This window comes from Myotis yumanensis, unplaced genomic scaffold (genome assembly GCF_028538775.1).
Source record: "Myotis yumanensis isolate MYYU_CA2020_CCGP unplaced genomic scaffold, mMyoYum1.0.hap1 SCAF_22, whole genome shotgun sequence".
NCBI lineage: Eukaryota > Metazoa > Chordata > Mammalia > Chiroptera > Vespertilionidae > Myotis > Myotis yumanensis.
The window spans coordinates 12,438,198-12,459,312 of NW_027223773.1; the positions used below are offsets into that span (position 1 = coordinate 12,438,198).

The 21,115-nt window shown below is 41.5% G+C and overlaps 1 protein-coding gene across 8 annotated transcripts in view; it reads right to left on the reverse strand.

Moving 5' to 3' along the window:
* The window catches only part of AKT3 (AKT serine/threonine kinase 3), a 228,266-nt gene that overhangs the window by 44,794 nt on the left and 162,357 nt on the right, over positions 1-21,115 (reverse strand). For all 8 annotated transcript variants that reach the window (XR_011469357.1, XR_011469355.1, XR_011469356.1 and 5 more), the window contains one exon: positions 7,815-7,937. Coding sequence is in view for 5 of the 8 variants with exons in the window: in XM_070401367.1 (XP_070257468.1) it covers positions 7,815-7,937 (123 nt within the window). In the remaining 3 variants the exon portion in view is untranslated. The remainder of the gene's footprint in view (positions 1-7,814; positions 7,938-21,115) is intronic.

A 21,115-nucleotide genomic window follows, 5' to 3' on the forward strand; every position in this document is an offset into this window, starting at 1 on the left:
ATTAATGAAAACACACCAAGAGAATCTCAAAGATTTAACTAAATGTAAGTAGCAAGATCATCTGTCTCAAGTGAAAATTATGGCATGCCGGCGTAGGAGTTTGTGCAAAGCCAATATCATTAAAAATAACATCAATAACGGATCATTTTTCTCTCCTATTTTGAACCCAAAGTTATGATTGTCATCACACATAGATACGTATAGTTCTGAGCTGTGATCATATAGCCTCACAGACATGGGGCCTAGCCTCACCCACTCATGTAGATACAAACACACGTGAGAAATTATTAACAGAATGAATGAAAATTAACTGATTAAACAAGTAGGCAATTTATTCTACTCCTTAGTGTGATGATCTATGCACATGCTTACCTGAACTCTGAAATCAATATCCAATTCAAAACAGAACCCCCTATCAGTGGTTCTCAACCTTCTGGCCCTTTAAATACAGTTCCTCATGCTGTGACCCCCAACCATAAAATTATTTTCGTTGCTACTTCATCACTGTCATGTTGCTACTGTTATGAATCGTCATGTAAATATCTGATATGCAGGATGGTCTTAGGTGACCCCTGTGAAAGGGTCGTTCGACCCCCAAAGGGGTCGCGACCCACAGGTTGAGAACCGCTGCTATATATGAACAGAAATGACTGCATATAAAATGGGATGACATCATACTGTTATACCATCCAATGTCTTATAAACCAGACGCTCAATACAGTAAAGCAAGCTGAGTTCACTCAGGGGAAGACCAGACAGACATGTGTCCTCAGGTGTGGGTCTCACTGTGCCCCTGGCTGATCTACACGCTTCATACACGCTTCCTTTATGGCATAGAGTTCACAGAAGTGACGCTGCTGAGCTTTTCACAAAATAAAAGTTCTTGTATTTTATCTAAATTCAGAAATATTGCACCTTCATATGCTTCTCTACGAGCTGGAACCTAAAAGTAAAGCCTAATTTGCATAAATGACAACGAGTCCATCTCTTCTTCCTGCTTCCAGTCTTCTCCCTTTTCCCTTTTCCTTGCTCCCTTCTGCGAGCTTGCTGTAATGAGAGAGGGAAGTATATACTGGAGGGTCTGTTGTTTTGTTGAATAAAAACATACATGTCCTGCTGCTAATTTTTAGGAAGATGCTGATGGTTTAAATGTAGGAATGTATTATAGTATATACAAATAAAACCCACTTAAGTTCTTCAAATGCTGCATGATCTTTTAAAAATATTTAATAAATCTGTTTTTACCAATACATAAAAAATTCTTATAAAATCTCCAAATGGTACTACTGCATAAAATGTGAATGTACTATCTACTCCGTTCCTTCCCGCTCCCAGCCTGGTTTGGCGGGGCCCCCCGCCCTCTCTGTGCCTCATGTGCATGGGGAAGCAAGCGTGGAAGCATGGCAGCATGCACTATTCCTCCACATTCTGACCAGGCTACTTTGTCATATAGTTTAAATCCTGGCTCATAAGTAATTCTCCACCCTCAGATCTCATCTCGGAGCCTCACACCAAGGCCTGAGGGAGGAGGAATGAGTGAGGTGTAGGGACAGGGCTGGGGACGGAACAGACTGAAGGTGGCTGAGAGTTCCAGTCTGCCCAGAACATAAGGGGTTTCCTGGGCAAACCAGGCCATCCTCCTTGTCTTATCAATCAGCCTGAAAACATCACAATGGTTCAGGAAGCAGTAAGGTCAGCCTTAGGGGTGACTGAGAGGTGGGGTGAGAGGTGTGATGGCGGGGTGACAGCACACTGCGTGGAGGCAGTAAGAGCACAATGAATAAGAGTGTGGGGTCGCCCTGGCTGGTTTAGCTCAGTGGATAGCGCGTCGGCCTGCGGACTGCAGGGTCCCAGGTGCGATTCCGGTCAAGGGCATGTACCTTGGTTGCGGGCACATCCCCAGTAGGGGGTGTGCAGGAGGCAGCTGATCGATGCTTCTCTCTCATTGATGTTTCTAACTCTCTATCCCTCTCCCTTCCTCTCTGTAAAAAATCATTAAAATATATTAAAAAAAAAAAAAAAGAGTGTGGGGTCAAGTTAGAGAACTCACACGTAAATTCAAGCTATACCCCTTCTCGCTGTGTGACCTTGGGCTATTGACTTCTATGTGCCCCAACTTCATCTATAAACCAGAGGCAAGTAACAGTAGCAACAGAATGTGATTGTTTTGAGAATTAAATGAGATACTGACTCCAGAACTTAACACACTGGAAGCAACCAATGAATGTATTGATCATGATTAAACACTAGAGGCAGGCCACTGTGGGCGCACAGCCCATCCCGACCAGCCACTGTGGGAGCACACTGACCACCAGGGGGAAGCTCCTGCATTGAGTGCCTGCCCCCTGGTGGTCAGTGTGCATCATAGCGACTGGTCGACAGGTCATTCTGGTTGTTCTGCCGTTCGGGCTTTTATTAGGATAGCATTTAATGGTCAATGTGTAAATTATTAGAATGGTGTGTGCTTGTCTAGATAACACTTTTTTTTAAAGGAAAGAAGAAAGTTCAAGAACAAAACCCTATGAAACATTTTTGTCAGCTCAGTGACTTAGGCAAAAACATGTCTCAATATGCAATAATTTCTTCTGCATAAACAAACAAAACAAATATTTCATAACTTTAAAGCCAGTTATTGTACAATAGTGTCCACCTTTTCCCATCAACTATTTTTCTACTCTCACCGTCCTGAAATACCACTTTGCTGAGCAGGGATGACAAAAACAACTCGTCCCCCAACAGTATGAACGACAGTCAGACATGCATCACCTTAAAAAAACCACCCTGGATCCAGTGTATAGGATAAGCCAGGGTAATTCAATATCCAGTCTTGTTAAAATAGGTGTTTTACACAGATGCATAACAACTCTCTGGAACATATTAGAACCATTCGTGAGCCTGGCTGGCGTGGCTCAGTGGTTGAATGTGGACCTATTGAACCAGGAAGTCATGACTCCTTTCCCAGTCAGGGCACAAGCCCAGGGGTTGCAGGCTCGAGCCCCAGTGTGTGGCGTACAGGAGGCAGCTGATCAATGATTCTCTCTGATCATTGATGTTTCTATCTCTCTCTCCGTCTCTGAAACCAATCAATCAATCAATCAATCAATCAATAGAATCATCAGTGTTGTGGAGAATGCATGGAATCAATCACCTGGAAGTCCTTTCCAAGCAGATCACAGACCTGGACAGAGCGGAACACCGGGCGTCACTTCCTAACGCACCTAACACTGACGTACACAGGACTCCCAGCCCTCGGAGCGCTGCCACTATGTAAAAAAGGGGTGCACGCATCTACCAACGATCTCCCCTTGGTTCTCTCTCCTCAACATCCTGGCTTTCCTCTTCCTTCTGTTAGCCACAAACTGCAACATGCACACTGTCGCTGACCGGCCAGGTTCTCTCCCCGGATGAACGTCAGCGCATCTGTTTTATCGCCACAGTCAGTCCTGGTTTACACGGCATTATGCTCACGCTTAACGGGCGCACCCACTGGCAAAAGCAATGATGGAGACAAACGGGGGGCTGGAGAGAGAACGTTATGTCTTAGAAATCTGGTTATGCCGACCACTCACATCACAGGGTTGTCATCTAACCGTTCAGGGCAGCGCGCACTTCGAGGAGAGAGAAAACATTAGGCAATGAACCTCATGGAGTCCCCATAACAAGGCGACATTTCTACCCAGTTGGAGGGGACAGGCAGATGTGACGGAGGGTCTTGGTTCAGGGTCTGAATGAGAACATGTGAGCGCTGGCAATCTTTGCCCTCTGCGCTCTGTGCACAGGAACCTGTAGCAAGAAAGCACTACGGCCCTTCTGCTCTTGCTGGGAAGGACCCCGAAGAAAATGAGACTCTGAAAACCCGAAGCTGTGTTTTCTGCGGGGCTTCTCAAACCTGCACCGCTCTTCCTGGTACAACAGGAGATGGAATCTGTGGGGAGGACCAGGGTCAGTGCACAGGCTGCTGGAGGCCGGGAGTGACCGGCTGGAGGCTCCTCTAACCACCTGTGGGCTGAGGGCGGCCACTGTGGCATGCAGCCTGGCAAGCTCTGCTCTCAGACATGCCAAGGTAGCTATTGGAAGGTTTAAATGCTTTTAAACTTTTAAATAGAGTATCCGAATATATGTGACTATATCTTTTAGGTATCATTGTATTTAAATGGCGGACAGTGAGACTAAACAAAGGGATGGAAACAGCAGCTCCTCAGGGCTCTGATGACTGTCAAACAATACAAGCAAACAGCTCCTTCACTCACTCTTACACCCACTTCAGCACAATGGCACCAAACTCAGGGCTGCACCGAGACCGCGCAGGCCCAAGGCCGCCGTGAGCACACGCCCTCTGCACTCTGCAGATCAGGCTCATGGGTATCAGGTGCCAAACGGCGCCCACGCTGACCTGCAGGAACCTAATGGCCCTGGAATTAGAGGGCGGACACCCTGGGTGGGAAACACTTCTTCGCTCCGCCTTCCCAGGCTACGAAGGCTTCAGCGAAGGCCCCACCTGGGCTGCTAAGCTATTGAAGAATTTGCTACAAACTAGGAACACAGCCCAACAGGACAATTTAATTTTTGAGATGGGAGAGGTTCCTAGTAGCCCTGGCGTAAATTTTCTATAAAAGAGGGATCCGGAGGGGCTGTCTGGGTAGCAGTGGAGTTGGGTGCTGTGTCTGGGGGCTCAGTGTGTGAAGCCAGCGGGCTGTTTTTGCTTGAACTGGGAGTTTATTTGGGGTGAATGTCGGGAAACTGATGGGGACTGGGAGGTGGTGGTAAGAGATTCTCTGAAACCACCCTCTGTGCCATCTCTGAGTCCTAGAAATCATCTAAATGTATTTGAATGAACACAAGGGCATTAGAAAGATGATGACAGAGGCAACTCTGAGACGGATCCAAGTGGATTCCTAAACCAGTTTTTGGTGATGCTGTTTTTTAAATACATCTGGTATAAATTTATTTAAAACATTTATTCTCTTATCTTTGGCAACTGTGTTTGAATTTTAGGTTTACAAAGATCTCCTTGAGTTCTCAGTGCATCCCCCCATCTAGATCTCATCTCAGCTCTAGAATGATGGAATGAAAAGAACATTAGACCGGAGAGAGGATTCATGGGCTCCAATAATCTTGACAATGTCACCAACTTACCCATGACTGTGAGTCACTTACGAGGCTTCTAGGGACTTAACCATGGGTCAGCTCTCAACCTCTATGATACCAACTCAAGGGCCTCCCTTTAATCTGCGCAACCCCGTGCCCTACGGATCCAGGTAACATTGCATGAACTTCTCATGTTTCGCTGTCTGCACTGCACGTATTCTCCTTGGGGTACATTTATATGGTCTCTGCCCCATTTGGTACAGTTACTTAGACTTTTAAGTGAGGTAAGGTTTTATTTTTAAAAATGAACTTAACAGAGATCACGTAATTGTCTAGTAAAGTGAGTGGTCTAGGTATATGGTAAGTGCATGACTCATAGTCATACATAAATAGGCTCTTTATGTTGCAATTTAACATAATGGATGTTTAACATAATCTAACATAATAAATTCAGTCTTTCCATCATCAGAAAGGATGGAGCAATGAATATGTTAATGAATGTCAATACACCGCTATACTCACGGTAACAGGGTTAATGGGTAGTAACATAGTTAATGACAAATACTGACCAAGACCATCTCAATGATGCCATGCTTCAATCAATGCTGGCATTCTTTTCTTTGTTTCTTTAGGCTAAGAATTCTACCTTCCAGCTTTAAATGCTTTGGGTATGTTACCAACTACTTCAAAATTATTATTTCCTTAAATCTAGGAAGTCCTCGCCTTCTTCCTACAAACAGAATTCATAAAATACAAAGTGGGAGTGGGGGGAGGTGACTCAGGCAGAAAAGAGCTAACTATTTCTAAGTAAATTTGGAAATGCCATCTAACATACATTGCAAGTTTTGTTATGCCATATAACCCATTTCTTTTTTAAAAAAAATCCCAGACACTTAAACATGACAGTATTAGTTGGCCATGGAGACATCAGATCCAGGGATGCTGAATTCTGTCACATTCCTGGTCATAAGAAGCTTCAGGACATAGTTACGCCGTTGATCTGTGTTCATCTCTGGTCACTGTGGCATGTAGTCCATCATCCCTGACCTGGGTGTTTCATCATCCCACAGTTCATCTCTCCTAAATACAGTACCTCATCGCTTCTTTATACTTCGATAAATTATAATATGCAAACACACATACTATAGTTCACTAACATCACGTAAAATAAGTCTTTATGAGGTGGTTACTCCTTAGGGTGGTTACTCATAACATAAAGGCACATGACAGGAACACTTTGAAGTCACCCAGACAACTGCTTAACTAATTAGATTCTTCAGGATCATGGGTATTTAACGAAGGGAGGGATGGGAGTGAGGCGGGTAATTGTGGTTTCTTCCTGATGTCGCAATATGGAGATACAAACAGTTTCATCGAAGATGCCTATAACCCCTATTCCTACAGACCAAATTACATTTTAAATAAACTAGTGCTTAATAAATAAAGCAATTCTATATCAGATTTCCATGGGTCAGGATTACTACATATGACTTAGTTACTGAGAAAGTAAGATTGTCACATTTAGAATCTGTACAAAATATGTCACGGGACAACCTTCCTTGACACGGCCCCTGTGATCCCAAACGGTGTCACCAGAATCACTGGCGCCCTCGGGGAGCCACTCCAGGGCTCAGGGCACCGGCCCGTGGGTGACATCAGCCTCCTGCCTGTTTGGGTGGGCGGTTTTACAGGAACCCGGGCAGGCTCACTCATTCCTGTGCTGTCTGGCTGCCCTCAGCGATGGCGGAGCTGAGGAGCCGCAAAGGGACTGCATGGGACGCAAAGCCTAACATCTTTCCTGTCCGATCCGCGTGGCTCAGTGGCTGAGCGTCAACCTATGCACCAGGAGGTCCTGGGTTAATCCTGGAGCTCCTCCGAAGGTCTCATCAGGGAGGAACTTGGAGAAGTAAAGTCACTCTTATCAAGAAAACAATGACAGCCCCTTTTAAAATGCAAAGTAAACCAATGCCACGCTATATTAAAAGCTCCAGGTGTTTAATCCACCAAAAAAGTGAATACCAAAATCAAACCACATATTCTCCTCCAATAAAGTCTTATTTATTGTAAAATTTCTTCATAATACATCATCGGATGTTAGACTATCATAATGAAACTTATTTTCAAATGTCACTTGCAAAGATACTTGACTTTTAATCAGATGTTTAACATTATCTAGCACATTTACAGAAAACTGAAACTGTTATGAAACTGTTATTGGTAGATCATACTTAATCAGGGCAGTCAAGCAGAAATTCTTATACATCAAAATCTTGAACATAGTCAGGACGGTGTGGCTCAGTGGTTGAGTGTCAACCTATGAACCAGGAGGTCACGGTTCGATTCCCGGTCAGGGCACATGCCTGGGTTGCGGGCTCGATCCCCCATGTGAGGCGTGCAGGAGGCAGCCGATCCATGATTCTCTCTCATCATTGATGTTTCTCTCTCTCCCTTCCTCCCTCCCTCCCTCTCCCTCTCTTTCTCTCTCTCCCTCTCTCCCTCTCTGAAAGCAATAAAAACATATTTAAAAAAAATCTTGGACATAACGGAACGACACACATAGCAGTGAATGCAATTCCTCTCAGGTGCAGGAACTCCATCCTTACATAGAATGCTTTTCTGCCCGACCAAATCTGCTCTTCTCCGCGCTGTGTAACTCTGTAATTACTTTGTCTGTCCCCGCAGCCCCTACAAAAACAAACGTGGATTGCTGCTGTGCGTTCCCTTACCTTCAGGTCCCGGTACACGATCTTCCCCGAGTGCAGGTAGTCCAGGGCCGAGACGATCTCCGCGCCGTAGAAGCGCGTGCGGTCCTCGGAGAACACCCGCTCTCTCGACAAATGGAAAAACAGCTGCGGGGTAAACAGCAGGGACGGGATTGTAATAATTACTGATTTAGTGGGGAAATTAACACAAACATAAAACACCTCTCCTCGCCATATTGTGATGATAGAGGGTGTACTCTCCGCGGACACGCAGCCTCCTCGACAGCAGCTGGCTTCTCTCGCCCAGGCTTCCAGGGGGAGTCTGCGCTCTGCGAAAGCAGCGTTTTAATCAATACCCCCATCTTGCCGCAGGCATTCTGCTTGCTCCCCATTTAACCTTCCGTTACCCGAGGAAGGGGGATGCGCCACTGACTGCGTGCCCCCCTCGCTCTGCGGCTGCCTCACTCTTCCCTGGATTAGGCGTTGAGCATTATTAAAATCAATGCACACGAGTGGGGATGTAGTCGCTTTATTTAATGATCCGATTTATAACTGATTTCACAGGAAGGGCTGCTGACTTGCTGAAGCTGATGTGTGTGGACCTGCTCTGTTCTACGACTGCTGACCCGTCACGCTGCCTCTAGAAATGTCCCCACAGTTTGCATCTGTGTTTTCTATGGTGAGGAACAGTAAGGCATGTGTTTTTACTGTAGTGATGTCCACAGATGTCTGAGAAGCTCCCATTGTCCCCCCTGTAATCCTCAAGGCCTATTCTTTCTATTTTCAAAATGAGCCACAGCACCCATCTTTTCTCATACAAACACATACACGGTGAGGCCAGCCACTCCTCAGCTAGTCACCACTCAGCAGCCGACAAGTATGTAGTGGGTGCCCTCGGCGGCCCAGCACCCAGCCCCCATGCAGTCAGCTCTCTGTAAGGCTGCCGCCTCCATCTCCCAGTGGGACCAGGTAGAGAAGGAGCAGGCGTCAGGCACACGGGCCCCTGCTGGACTATCTCACTGGACCAAGAAAACCCAAGAGCAGGAGAGCTAGTTGACGGCGCTGAGTACACAGCCAGGTGTCATGGCAGATGCTCCGCACACGTCTGTGATGATACCAGTGAGCCTTGACTGCAAGATCAGAAATCAGTACCTTCCCACGGATGAGGGACTCCCAGCACTTCTACAAATTCCTAACAGGTCTAGTCAACGACATTTGTGCCTCACGCATCAAACCATAACTCAGGTGACACACACGAGGTGCCCTAAGATTCCGTCCTCCCTCTCCCACCTCCACCTCCACTGAGGAGTCTGTCATTGTATTGGCATAAACTTTGTGCCGAGCCCACTGTCACAATAAAGAGAGACAGGTAATACCATGTACCTACTAGTATCACCAAAAGCGACTAGCTCAACCCTAGTTAAAGCAAAGCTAAACTAGTAGGCCGATAGTCTCGAAGCTTTAACTCTCTATCACACTGCCCTATTTTTATCAACTCCAAGATGCTACTGACTGGGACTCCATCATTATTTTATGTTTACTCCAAGTAAGAAAAAAAAAAGCCAATAAAAAGTCAAATAAAATCTATGACACTCCATCAAATATAAAAGGCATTCTCAATGCAGAGATGTTAACTGTGTCAGACCAGGAATCCGACATACTATGCCAAAAATCAAACTAATGTATACAATTCCTCAGGGGTGTTTTTAAAAATCCATTTACTTTATATAAGCATATATATATATATATATATATATATATATGATATTATGTATTATAATATATAATGCATATAAACAGGCATCTATACACAATGCATTACCATTCAAACAAGAACAGGGAGTAGAAAGAAGCATGGATCATCAGTAAAACCATTCTGAACAATTTCTGGGTCAAAATAATTTCTGCCATGCTTTATTCAAAATATCACTAACTGATGAAGGAACCTGTGCCCTCTACGTAGATTTGTAGATTTATGGCAGTGTTCTAATGGAATGAAAATAGTGGTTAAATTTATAAATTTTCTTAAAATAACATCAAACCTACTACCCACTCATCTACGGGACAAAACTTATGGATGCTCCTACATCAGCATAATGCATGCGGATTCTAGATCTTTATTTAGACCACACATATCTTCGATTTGTCTCCCAGCCAATTTCCATAAAAATAGATGCTAAAATTTTTACTTAAGGAGAATTCTATTTATTTCTCAATCTGCTGTCCTCTGAGTCTGCCCTTGCTACTCTATGGAACTTATTCTTGTTAAGATAACCAAGCACCTCTTAATTGCCAAATCTGATTACTTACATCTGGACCCCTCCTTCCTGTTCTGGAGCTTACACACCACCCATCGTCCTCTCCTGAAGCATGTTCTTGGCTTTGGTAACACAACTCTTCCCTGACTTTCTACATTTCTTGGCTTTGAGCCAAGTTTCCAATCAATTATTTTAAAGTCCCTGTGTTGGCACAGGGAAGAGAAGAGAGAACGTACTTGATAGAGACAATCCCTGACCTCAAGACATTCAACTCAAAGGAGACACATGCAGAGATAAAATCCAAGAGAGCTGCGATACGTTGTCTACTTATGATTACTAAAAATTATTTGGAGGCAAAGAATGATTCATCTTCATTGAGATGATCCGAGGGACTTCACAAATAAGGATGGAACTTTTCGCAAATGGAGAATAAGGGAAGCCTTTCAAAGACTGCTATTCAAGGTGTATCCATCTTAGTATTTCGAACACAGCCTAGTACAGTACCTGCACATAGTAGTTAACTAATCAATGTTTGATAAAGAATTAATTCTAAAAAGAAAAATAAAACAATGGCCAGAAAACACATGCAGGGAACACACCCAGCTGAAGAATAACCCACATTCCAGGCAATGACAGGATTTAGGTAAAAAAAAGATGAGACCACATCTTTTAGGACCTCGAGTGCCAAGATATGGGGGTCGAGATTTATTCTGAGATAAGAAGTGTCAAAGAATTTTGGGTTAAAACAATTAGTATAATTAAACGACAACAACTCTGGCAGCCATTGGAGCATCAATTAGCCAGATCTGAGACTACAGTCAGGTAAACACTGTAACAAAAACATCACCGAGCACCTGTTAGTGCAATTGCTGTGAAAAGCTGACACCATGAGAGGACGTGGTAGCAATCCGCAAGGACACTGTGATTTGGTTAGGACAGCCAGCGATATGAGCAATTCCGCTAACAGTCTGCTAGTTATAAAACAATGCATTGAAATCAGTGAATGAGCATGTCGGACAGTATCTGACAATATCAGAAGTTACACACGAGCTGAACGACAGCTGAGGGACCTCAACTACAGCAGCTCAAGAGTCAAAATTCCAGAGGGAACTTGCCTGCACCATTGGGGTCAAGGGAGAGAGTGACAATGTTGGGGTTTCCGTGGATGACTGAGTGGATGCTACAGCCAGCCGTGTTGAGGAAGAAAATGGGGACAGAGGAGCAATGGATTTTGTTTGACCTGTTAACATATAAATACGCATTTGATACCACAGCTTTGAAAGTGGGCCGCGAGGGTATAGAGGTAGACATGAGAGTCATTTATATAAAGACTAGAGGCCCGATGCATGAAAATTCGTGCAAGAGTAGGCCTTCCTTCCCCTGGCTGCTGGCACCGGCTTCCCTCTGGCACCCGGGACCCGGGCTGCTTCCCTCCTCTGGCCTCCTGCAGGCACCCAGGACCCGGGACGTCTGGAATGATGTCCGGTCTAATTAGCATATTACCCATTTATTAGTATAGATATTGTTACAACCAAGGCAGCACGAGATAGCCCAGGAATTCAGTAGGAAATGAAAATAGAATAAGCTCAGAATCTTAGGAACCACTACACATAAGGGCAGGAGAAGGGAGCATGACGCCGAGGCGGAGTCCTTCTAGTGTAAGAGGAAAGAAGAATGCACCTGAAGAAGGAAGGAAAAGCAAGTTTCCAGAAGGAATCAGCGTTTACCAGGCACAGGAACGAGGTCATGGGTTACCTTCCAGGGAAGAGATGTCATACATACATGAGCTCAAAAGAGAATGTAAAGGCAGAAATGGTACGCGACACCTTCAGAAAAAAATGAATGAGATGAGCCAACGTATTACTGAAAGGGAAGATTTCTGTTACAACATATTAAGTAATGCTTTCAGGGAAACTTTTGCCTAAGGAAATGGAGAGATACTATACCGTAAAGCTACAATTCATATGGAAGAGGCACATCAACGAAAAGATCAATAAAATCAGACAGCCAGAATCTGGTTATTTTATAGAAATTTAGTATCTGACAACATTGATGATGACAATGTGTGCCAAAGTATATGAGAAAAAAATGACTAACAAATGGTGATACAATAGTTGGTCAACTTTGGAGAAAAGTAAAATTGACTTTTCATCTCACACCATAACAACATACATCTCAGATAGTTAAATATAAAATATGACGCTTTTTTAAAAACGTTGAAAATATGAATCAATAGTTATCAGATCTCAGAATGAAAGATTTTCCAAGCAGAAAAGAAGTGAGACAAAACATAAAAGGAAACGCTGGTAGAATTAACTCCATGGAATAGCAGCAATATAAATGACATTGAATATTTATAGGAAATATGACAGCCCAAATGTCCACCACCAGTGGACAGATGAGCAAACGTTGGTGGAGCCAAGCCATGCATATGGATGGTGACTCAGCAATAAAGGAAAACTACTGAGAAATGCAACAAAATGCATAAGCTCCAAACATAAGGCCGGGGAAAGGAGCAGACACAACAGAGTGTGTGTGCTGTCTGACTCCGTCTCTGAGAAATGTTAGAAACGGTGAATCAAGTCTTCAGTGTCAGAGAGCGGATCATTGGCTGCCTCGGGCCTCCTGAGGATACGGGGGGTGGGGGGGTTGGGGGGGGAAATGGGGCAGGAAGGCTGATGGCAGAGGCGCGACAGAACTGTCTGAGGCAACAAGAATATTCTATGTCTTTATTGTAACGAGGACTCCATGTACAGATATTTGTCAGAAGTCACATAAAGTGAGTCCATTCTACTGTAAGTCGATTATACATACCTACGTAATGGGAACAATCTAAATGCTCAAAAATTTGGTAGGGATTTAATAAATTATAGTATGTCTACATAATTAATGAGTAGACGATGCATATGTATTTTATGATATTAAATAAAACGAAAATACATATACAGTATAAAAACAGGAAAATGTATTAACGTGGTAATAGCAGTTATTGCTAGATGGTGAGATTTAGAGTAGTTTTTATCTCGTTTTATAACTTGAAAATTACTTGTATTTGTTTAATAGCTGCTCCCCAGCACACTATGTTTTCCTTTTACGTGGAGCCCATCCGTCTTGTTCACATCATAGAGTAAGTACTGAGCACACGGCACAGTAACTGGCTATAGCAAGCAACCAATAAATATTTTTTAATTGAACTGAAATAACTATTTGGTTTTTGATGTTCTCTGCAATGAATAGGCATTGTTATTACTTTTACAATAAAAATTACACAACGGTTTCTAATAAATGCATTGTGTATCCTAGTACTCATTTATGCTCATGACAAATTTAATATTCTATTTTTTTAAATCTTTTTTTTTTGGTCTGGCAGAGGCACAGGGAAGAGCAAAAGCTAGGCAAGTACTCCGTAGCTTTGCTTCCTCAGCACCATGCCCCAGAGGCGGCACATATTACGTGTTTAATAAATATGTATTGCAAGGAGAAAAATTAAATCCAAGCTACTTTCCAAAGAATTATTTATAAGGTTTTGAAGGCTCAGTATTTTTATTAGAAACTTCAAGAAACCATATACAATAACTGAATAATCTTGCTCTTATTTAAAAATAATAAGCTACTTGCTGCTCAAGCAAGGAGCATATCTTTAGAAATTTAAGTTCCTTTAAGCAAGGACTACATTTTTTTATGTTGAGCTTAGCCATGCTGTAGAAGTTCAGTAATGTAAATAGATCATTTTAACCCATTAATATACAAGTCTATATTTCATCACAAACCCAAGAATGCTTATTTTGACAATAAGTTGCTATATTTTGAAAAAAAAAATAGTTGTTTTCTTAATGCAACAAATTTCCCTCAAAAGAAAGATCTGGACTTTAAAAATGTCCTGAGAATGGTCACTGCAGTCTTAGATTTTAAACTCAATTATCTTATTTTTCTTGCCAATACTGCCTACACAGTTATTCCTTTGGAAAAGATTGGGAGCTAGAGAATAGCAAAATAAGCTCAATACAAGTCTCACTAATTTCAATTATTATATTCATGATCATAACATAAACTGAAATGGGAACCCAAGTATCCTAAAGACAACTAATTAATTAAGCAATGAGACATGGCAGTCTGTGAAATAAAGCTGCTTAACACATCCCTTGGGTTTACAAAAAGACCCAAGATGAAAATGGTTCTAGCTCATTCACAGGGAAGCTAATCAGCATACTGTCTTCCTCTGCTCTGACTGCAATAACAGACCACACACTGAGGGGCTTATAAACAAAAGAAAAGTATTTCTCACAGTTCTGGAGGCTGGGAAGTCCAAGATCAAGGCACCAGCAGATTCAGATTCACTGTCAGGTGAGAACCTGCTTCTGGGTTCATGGCTGGCTGTCTTTGCAGAGTCCTCAGGTGACGGACGGATGGGAGAGTGAACTGAGTTCTCTTTGATAAGGGCACTAATCCCATTCATGAGGGCCCCACCCTCCTGACCTAATCACTTCCCAAAGGCCCACTTCCAAGTGGGGATTAGGTTTTAACAGGAGTTTTGGGGGAGAAACAAATATTCAGTCTCTAGCAAATATTATTGGTCTACACAATCGGAATATTATTAGGTACAGTATAAAATAAACATTTAAATAATTACTGTTGTAAGTCCAAACAAACATATTCTTACATTTAGCAGGTAATTCATATTACTCATCTTCCTGATAATGTCTATTCTTTTCGCAAGCTGAGCTCAGTTGCCATGCATTTCACACAGAAAAATTAATGCAAAGTAATGTAAATTTACACTTAGAAGTTTCAGAAAGAATAGTGATATAGACATAAGATATAAATGCCATATTTTAATGACAGTTTAATATAAAATTTCTTAAAATACAATTTAAATGCTACAGGGCAACTGAACCCTAAAATACTTGTTCAGTAGTAACTGTGTTAGCTATAAATTACCAGCTAAATACCTTTTCCTCTGCTTCTTGCCTTCTTCCTCTATGTCTGAAAATGTACAAGCAATTCTAGATCACCAACGAGATACCTGATATCTGAAAAAGTAGCTGTGAGGTGGCAATTATTAAAGAGAAAAGTTAAGAAAAGTTTCTGGGATTAAAAGTCACCAAATGAAAATATTTAATAACGTGATACATATAAAAAATAGTTCTTATTTTAAAAATAATTTTAATTCCAAATCTACTTCTATAATTAAAATAATTTCTATTTTAAGTCTCAATTCCACCATTCATGTTAATATTAAAATTATATCAACAAGATTAAAGTAGAGATTGCTCAGTTCTACCACTTTAAATATTAATAGATTCTTTATTTATAGAATAAAATATACTTTTAAAAGAACAAAAATTATCAAGGCAGTTTAAAATATTTAAATCTATTAGCATATGTATGAAATACCTGGGATATTTGTGAAACATTTAATATCAATACAATAAAAATAATAAACATTACTTTTTAAAAATATATATATTTTTTTATTGATTTCAGAGAGGAAGGGAGAAGGATAGAAAGATAGAAACATCAATGATGAGAGAGAATCATCGATCAGCTGCCTCCTGCATGCCCCCCACTGGGGATCGAGCCCACAACCCAGGCATGTGCCCTTGGCCGGAATCGAATCTAGGACCCTTCAGTCCGCAGGCCGACGCTCTATCCACTGAGCCAAACCAGTTAGGGCAACATTACTTTTTGAACATTAAGAGCATAACATTCTAACAACAATCATAAAAGCTATATAATGCTATCTCCATATTACAGGTGATATGTAAATATGTTATTACTATTACAATAGGCAATATTTTTGAGAGCTGCTACTTAACTGACACTGTGCTAAGTCACATGCATTATATCATTTAATCCTTAAAACAACCTTATAAAATAAGCACAATTATTATGTCCATCTACAGATGAAAAACTAAGGCTTAGAGACGTTATGAAACTTGTCTAGCATCACATAACTATTAAATGGTAGAGTTGAGATTCAAACTTAGGTCATCTGTCTCTAAAGCATATCACCTATTATTCCACGTACAGTTTCTATTAATTTGAGACAACAAATGTGTAAATTATTCCACTGACAAGAAATTTCACTTATAAGCCTTCTTTATAATTGCATAGAATGAACCACATAAGAGAAAGACTGTTGTATACGTCCAGCTGCCTTCTCAGGGTCTAGAACTGGACAGAAACTCAACAAATCGTTGTTAAATACCACCATTATCAAAACAAGACAAAGCATCAGAGCTAACCCAAAAGTGATCTAAAGTGAAAAACGGAAAGAACAGTCAATACAGGAGAAGGCAGAAAGAGATTTCCCAAAAAAGGAACAAAGAACAGATGGGAGAAACAAAAGAATAGCAACATGTATGCCAAACGATTTCTAGGGCCACACTGAATACTCCAAATTTAAAAGGTAGAAATTATAAGATTGGATTTAAGTATGAGTCAGAAGTATGAACTAACTATAGGCACCATATAAGAAAATGAAAGGAAAATAGATAAATCCACAATTTGGGATGGGGATTTCAACAGCACTCTCTCAATATTTTATTTTTTTTTAAATGTAGACATAAAATTAGTAAGGGAATGGAACAATTGAGCAACATTTTATTATCAAACGTCTTGACCACCATTCATCAATCACCCCACCCAACACACCAGAATACATGTGCTTTCTAACCACACACAGCACATGCTCCAGACAGAACACATGCTGGACCAGAAACCACACCCCCATAAATTTAAAAGGATAGCAACTATACAATATATTCTCTGACACAATTAAACTACAAGTTAAACAGATGCATGGAAACCCTCAAGTATTTGGAAATGAAACAATACACCTTTAAATAGTCCATTAGTCGAAAACATGAAAAGAGAAATTAGTGAATTTGGGAAAAGAATGACAGATAAAACATATAAATTAACATGTAAACATATAACATTAAAAAATATGCTATAAATATTTACATATATATAAATATAACATAAAAATTGGTGCCTACAGGGATGCATATAACATTAAATACTTAAAAAAAAATAACAGGTTTAAATAAATGCTTTAAGTTTCCACATGAAGAAAGAGAAAAAGCAGGAGGGGAATCGAAGATGGCGGCATAGGTAAACACCGGAGACTGCCGCCGTGGACAACCACTTCAAAAATACAACTAAAAGTCGGAGCGGACATCAACCAGAACCACGGGAAGGCTGGCTGAGGAGAGACTCTTCAACTAGAAGCAAAAACAACAGCATTCCGACGCTCAGCGGAGGCGCAGTGTGGAAAATTTAAAGGTACGGCTGTGCGGTGGTGAGGGTGCGCGCGCAAAGCGGGCTGGCGGCTGAGGGCGCGATTGTCGTTTTCAATCAGGAGCGAGTCTCAGACTCTGGGCTACAGATCCGGGCGAGTCTCTAGGGACCCAGACTCAAACGGGAGAAGCGGGACTGTCTGGCTACGGCCCCTCCGAGGTTTGCAGCGATTGCTGGGACAGAGAGGCAGAGCCCCTGGGGACGGACTGAGAGCGGCCATAGCTGCTCCCTCCCCCCGCCCTGTTGAGCCCGCCCCGCCCAAACCCTGCGCACAGCCATTTGCTGATCGCCTCAGGCAAGGGCTGGACTAGCGCCTCCCCTGAGGACTGAAGTTTTCCCACAGCTGATTTCCACAGCCAGTCGGCCTGGTGGTCAAATCCCTCTAGTGTTAACTACAACAATTAAGGCTTGGCTAGAACAAGACTGCGCACAGAGACCACAAGGGGGTGCACCAAGAAAGCATAAAAGATGCAGAGACAAAAAAACATGACAGAAATGGAGGATATGGAGCTAAGAATCGCAATTTTGAGGGCTTGCCATAAATTTGTGCAGAGCCTCACGAAAACTAATGAGACCCTCGATGCTACGATAAAGAAATTAGAAAGTAAGCATACACGGACTGAAATAAAGAATATTATACCCAATAGCAGACCAGAGGAGCACAAGAATCAAACCAAAGATTCGACAAAAAACACCCAATTGGAAAAGCAAAATGAAAAAAGAATCCGAAAGTGTGAAGATAGTGTAAGGAGCCTCTGGGACAGCTTTAAGCGGACTAATATCAGAGTCATTGGAGTGCCAGAAGATGAGAGACAGCAAGATATTGAAAACCTATTTCAAGAAATAATGGCAGAAAACTTCCCCCACCTGGAGAAAGAAATGGACTTACAGGTCCAAGAAGCGCAGAGAACCCCAAACAAAAGGAATCCAAAGAGGACCACACCAAGACACATCATCATTAAAATGCCAAGAGCAAAAGACAAAGAGAAAATCTTAAAAGCAGCAAGAGAAAGAGACTCAATTACCTACAAGGGAATACCCATACGACTGTCAGCTGATTTCTCAACAGAAACTTTGCAGGCCAGAAGGGAATGGCAAGAAATATTCAAAGTGCTGAATACCAAGAACCTACAACCAAGATTACTTTATCCAGCAAAGCTATCATTCAGAATTGAAGGTCAGATAAAGAGCTTCACAGATAAGGAAAAACTAAAGGAGTTCATCACCGCCAAACCAGTATTATATGAAATGCTGAAAGGTATCCTTTAAGAAGAGGAAGAAGAAGAAAAAGGTAAAGATACAAATTATGAACAACAAATATGCATCTATCAACAAATGAATCTAAGAATCAAGTGAATAAATAACCTGATGTACAGAATGAACTGGTGACTATAATGAATCAGGGACATAGAAAGGGAATGGACTGACTATTCTTGGGGGAAAAGGGGTGTGGGAGATGCGGGAAGTGACTGGACAAAAATCATGCACCTATGGATGAACTCAGTGGGTGGGGAGTGAGGGTGGAGGGTGGGGTGGGAGCTGGAAGGAGGGGAGTTATGGGGGGAAAAAAGAGGAACAAATGTAATAATCTGAACAATAAAGATTTATAAAAAAAAAAAAAATACAAAAAAAAAAAGAAAGAGAAAAAGAAGGCAAAACAAATCAAAGCCAAAGTAACCAGAAAAAAGGAAATAATAAAGAGCAAGAAAGTCAATGAAATTGAGAACCCAAAATTGACAGAAGAAAAATAAATGAAATCTAAAGCTAAAAATATCAATAAAAATTACTAACTTTTAGGAAGACTTATTGGAAATAAAAAAAGAGAAGACACAAAATACAAAGTTAGGAATAAACAACAGAAGTCAGGTACTGATCCTACACTAATGCAACAATAAGTGATTATTAATGATACTAGGCAATAAATTTTAAAATTCTGATGAAATCGGCAAGTTCCTGGAAACACATAAACCACTAAAGCATCAGACCTAAATGTAAGTGATAAAACTATTAACACTTTTGGAAGAAAACAGAATATGTTAACCAATTTGGGTTAGCTAAAGATGTTTTAAATCAAACCCAAAATTCATAAACCACAAAGGGAAAATACTGATAGACTGTATTTCACCTAATTTATAAGTTGTGTCCTTCAAAAGACACTTGTGAGAAAACCTATTGGTGGTTTCCAAGGCAGAGGTAAGGGTGGGATTGACGTCAAAGGGGCGTGAAAGATGAGTTAGGGTGATACAAACGTTCTGTATTATTATTGTGATAATGGTAAATTACACATCTGTCAAAACTCACTAAATGGCAGACTTAAAAGTGATGAAGTTTACTGAATGTAAATTATGTATTCTGGTGTGTTGCAATATATATATATCTATATATACCTATCTCACAGGACTTGTATGCATGCATATAAGCAAAACCAATGGACAGACACCAGGGGGGTGAGGGCATGAGCAAGGGGGGTGGGGGGCAAGGGAAGGATAAGGACACAGATGTAATATCTTCATCAATAAAGAAAATTTAAAAAATGTATATTTCAATAAAAATATTTATTTTTTAATTTAGCTAAAAATATATACTGGAAAAAAAGTTCCCCATTAAAACATGAAAAGGCAAACCACAGATTGGGAGAAAATGTTTGTAAGACATATACTAGTATATAATAAAGCACGTGTGTCTAGAATATATAAATAGGTCTGACTACTCAATATTAAAAAGACAAACAGCCCAATTAAAAAATGGACAAAAGATTTTAACAGATACTTCAATAAAGAAGATATGCAAATGGAAATCAGCACAAAAAATGATGTTAGTATCATTAGTTGTTCAGGAAATTCAAAGTGAAACTATAATATACCCCTGCACACCCACTAGAATGGGTAAACTTTAAAAAAGTAACCACTCCGAAGGTGACAATGAAGTAAGGTAACACTCTGGATATGCAAAGTGGGACAGACAAGTTGACCATTTCTTCTGAAGTTGAACAGACCAAGTGACACAGAAACTGCATTCCTAGGTGTTTATCTAACATAACTGAGACTATATGTTCACACAAAGATTTATACTGCGATATTCACAGGTGCTTTTTTAATAATAACCCCCAATTTCAAAGAACCCAACAGTCTATCTCCTAGTGATTGTATACCCACATTAACATATATCCACTTAATGCTGTGAAGCCACAGAAAGAAACTACTGATACATACAATATTGATTAGTTTAAAAAGTATTATGCCAGGTGAAAGATGAAGAACACAAATGACTACAAACTGTTTGGGGATTATACTTTCTAGTATTTAAATATGTTATGCTCCATTGTCCTGCCTTTTCTCTTTGTGGTCCCCAATTATACTCCACTAGAGGCCCAGTGCATGAAAATTCGTGCACTCGGGGGGGGGGGGGGGTTCCCTCAGCCCAGCCTGCGCCTTCTTGCAGTCCGGGACCCCTCAGTGGATGTCCACTTGCAAGCTTAGGCCCGCTCCCCGGGGGATCAGGCCTAAGCTGGCAGTCAGACATCCTTAGTGCTGCTGCGGAGGCGGGAGAGGCTCCCACCACCACCACTGCACTGGCCAGCCATGAGCCGGCTTCTGGCTGAGCAGCACTCCCCCTGTGGAAGCACACTGACCACCAGGGGGCAGCTCCTCCATTGAGCGTCTGCCCCTGGTGGTCAGTGCGCGTCATAGCGACCGGTCATTCGTGGTGGTTCCGCTGTTAGGGTCAATTTGCATATCGCCCTTTTATTATATAGGATTGAACCTT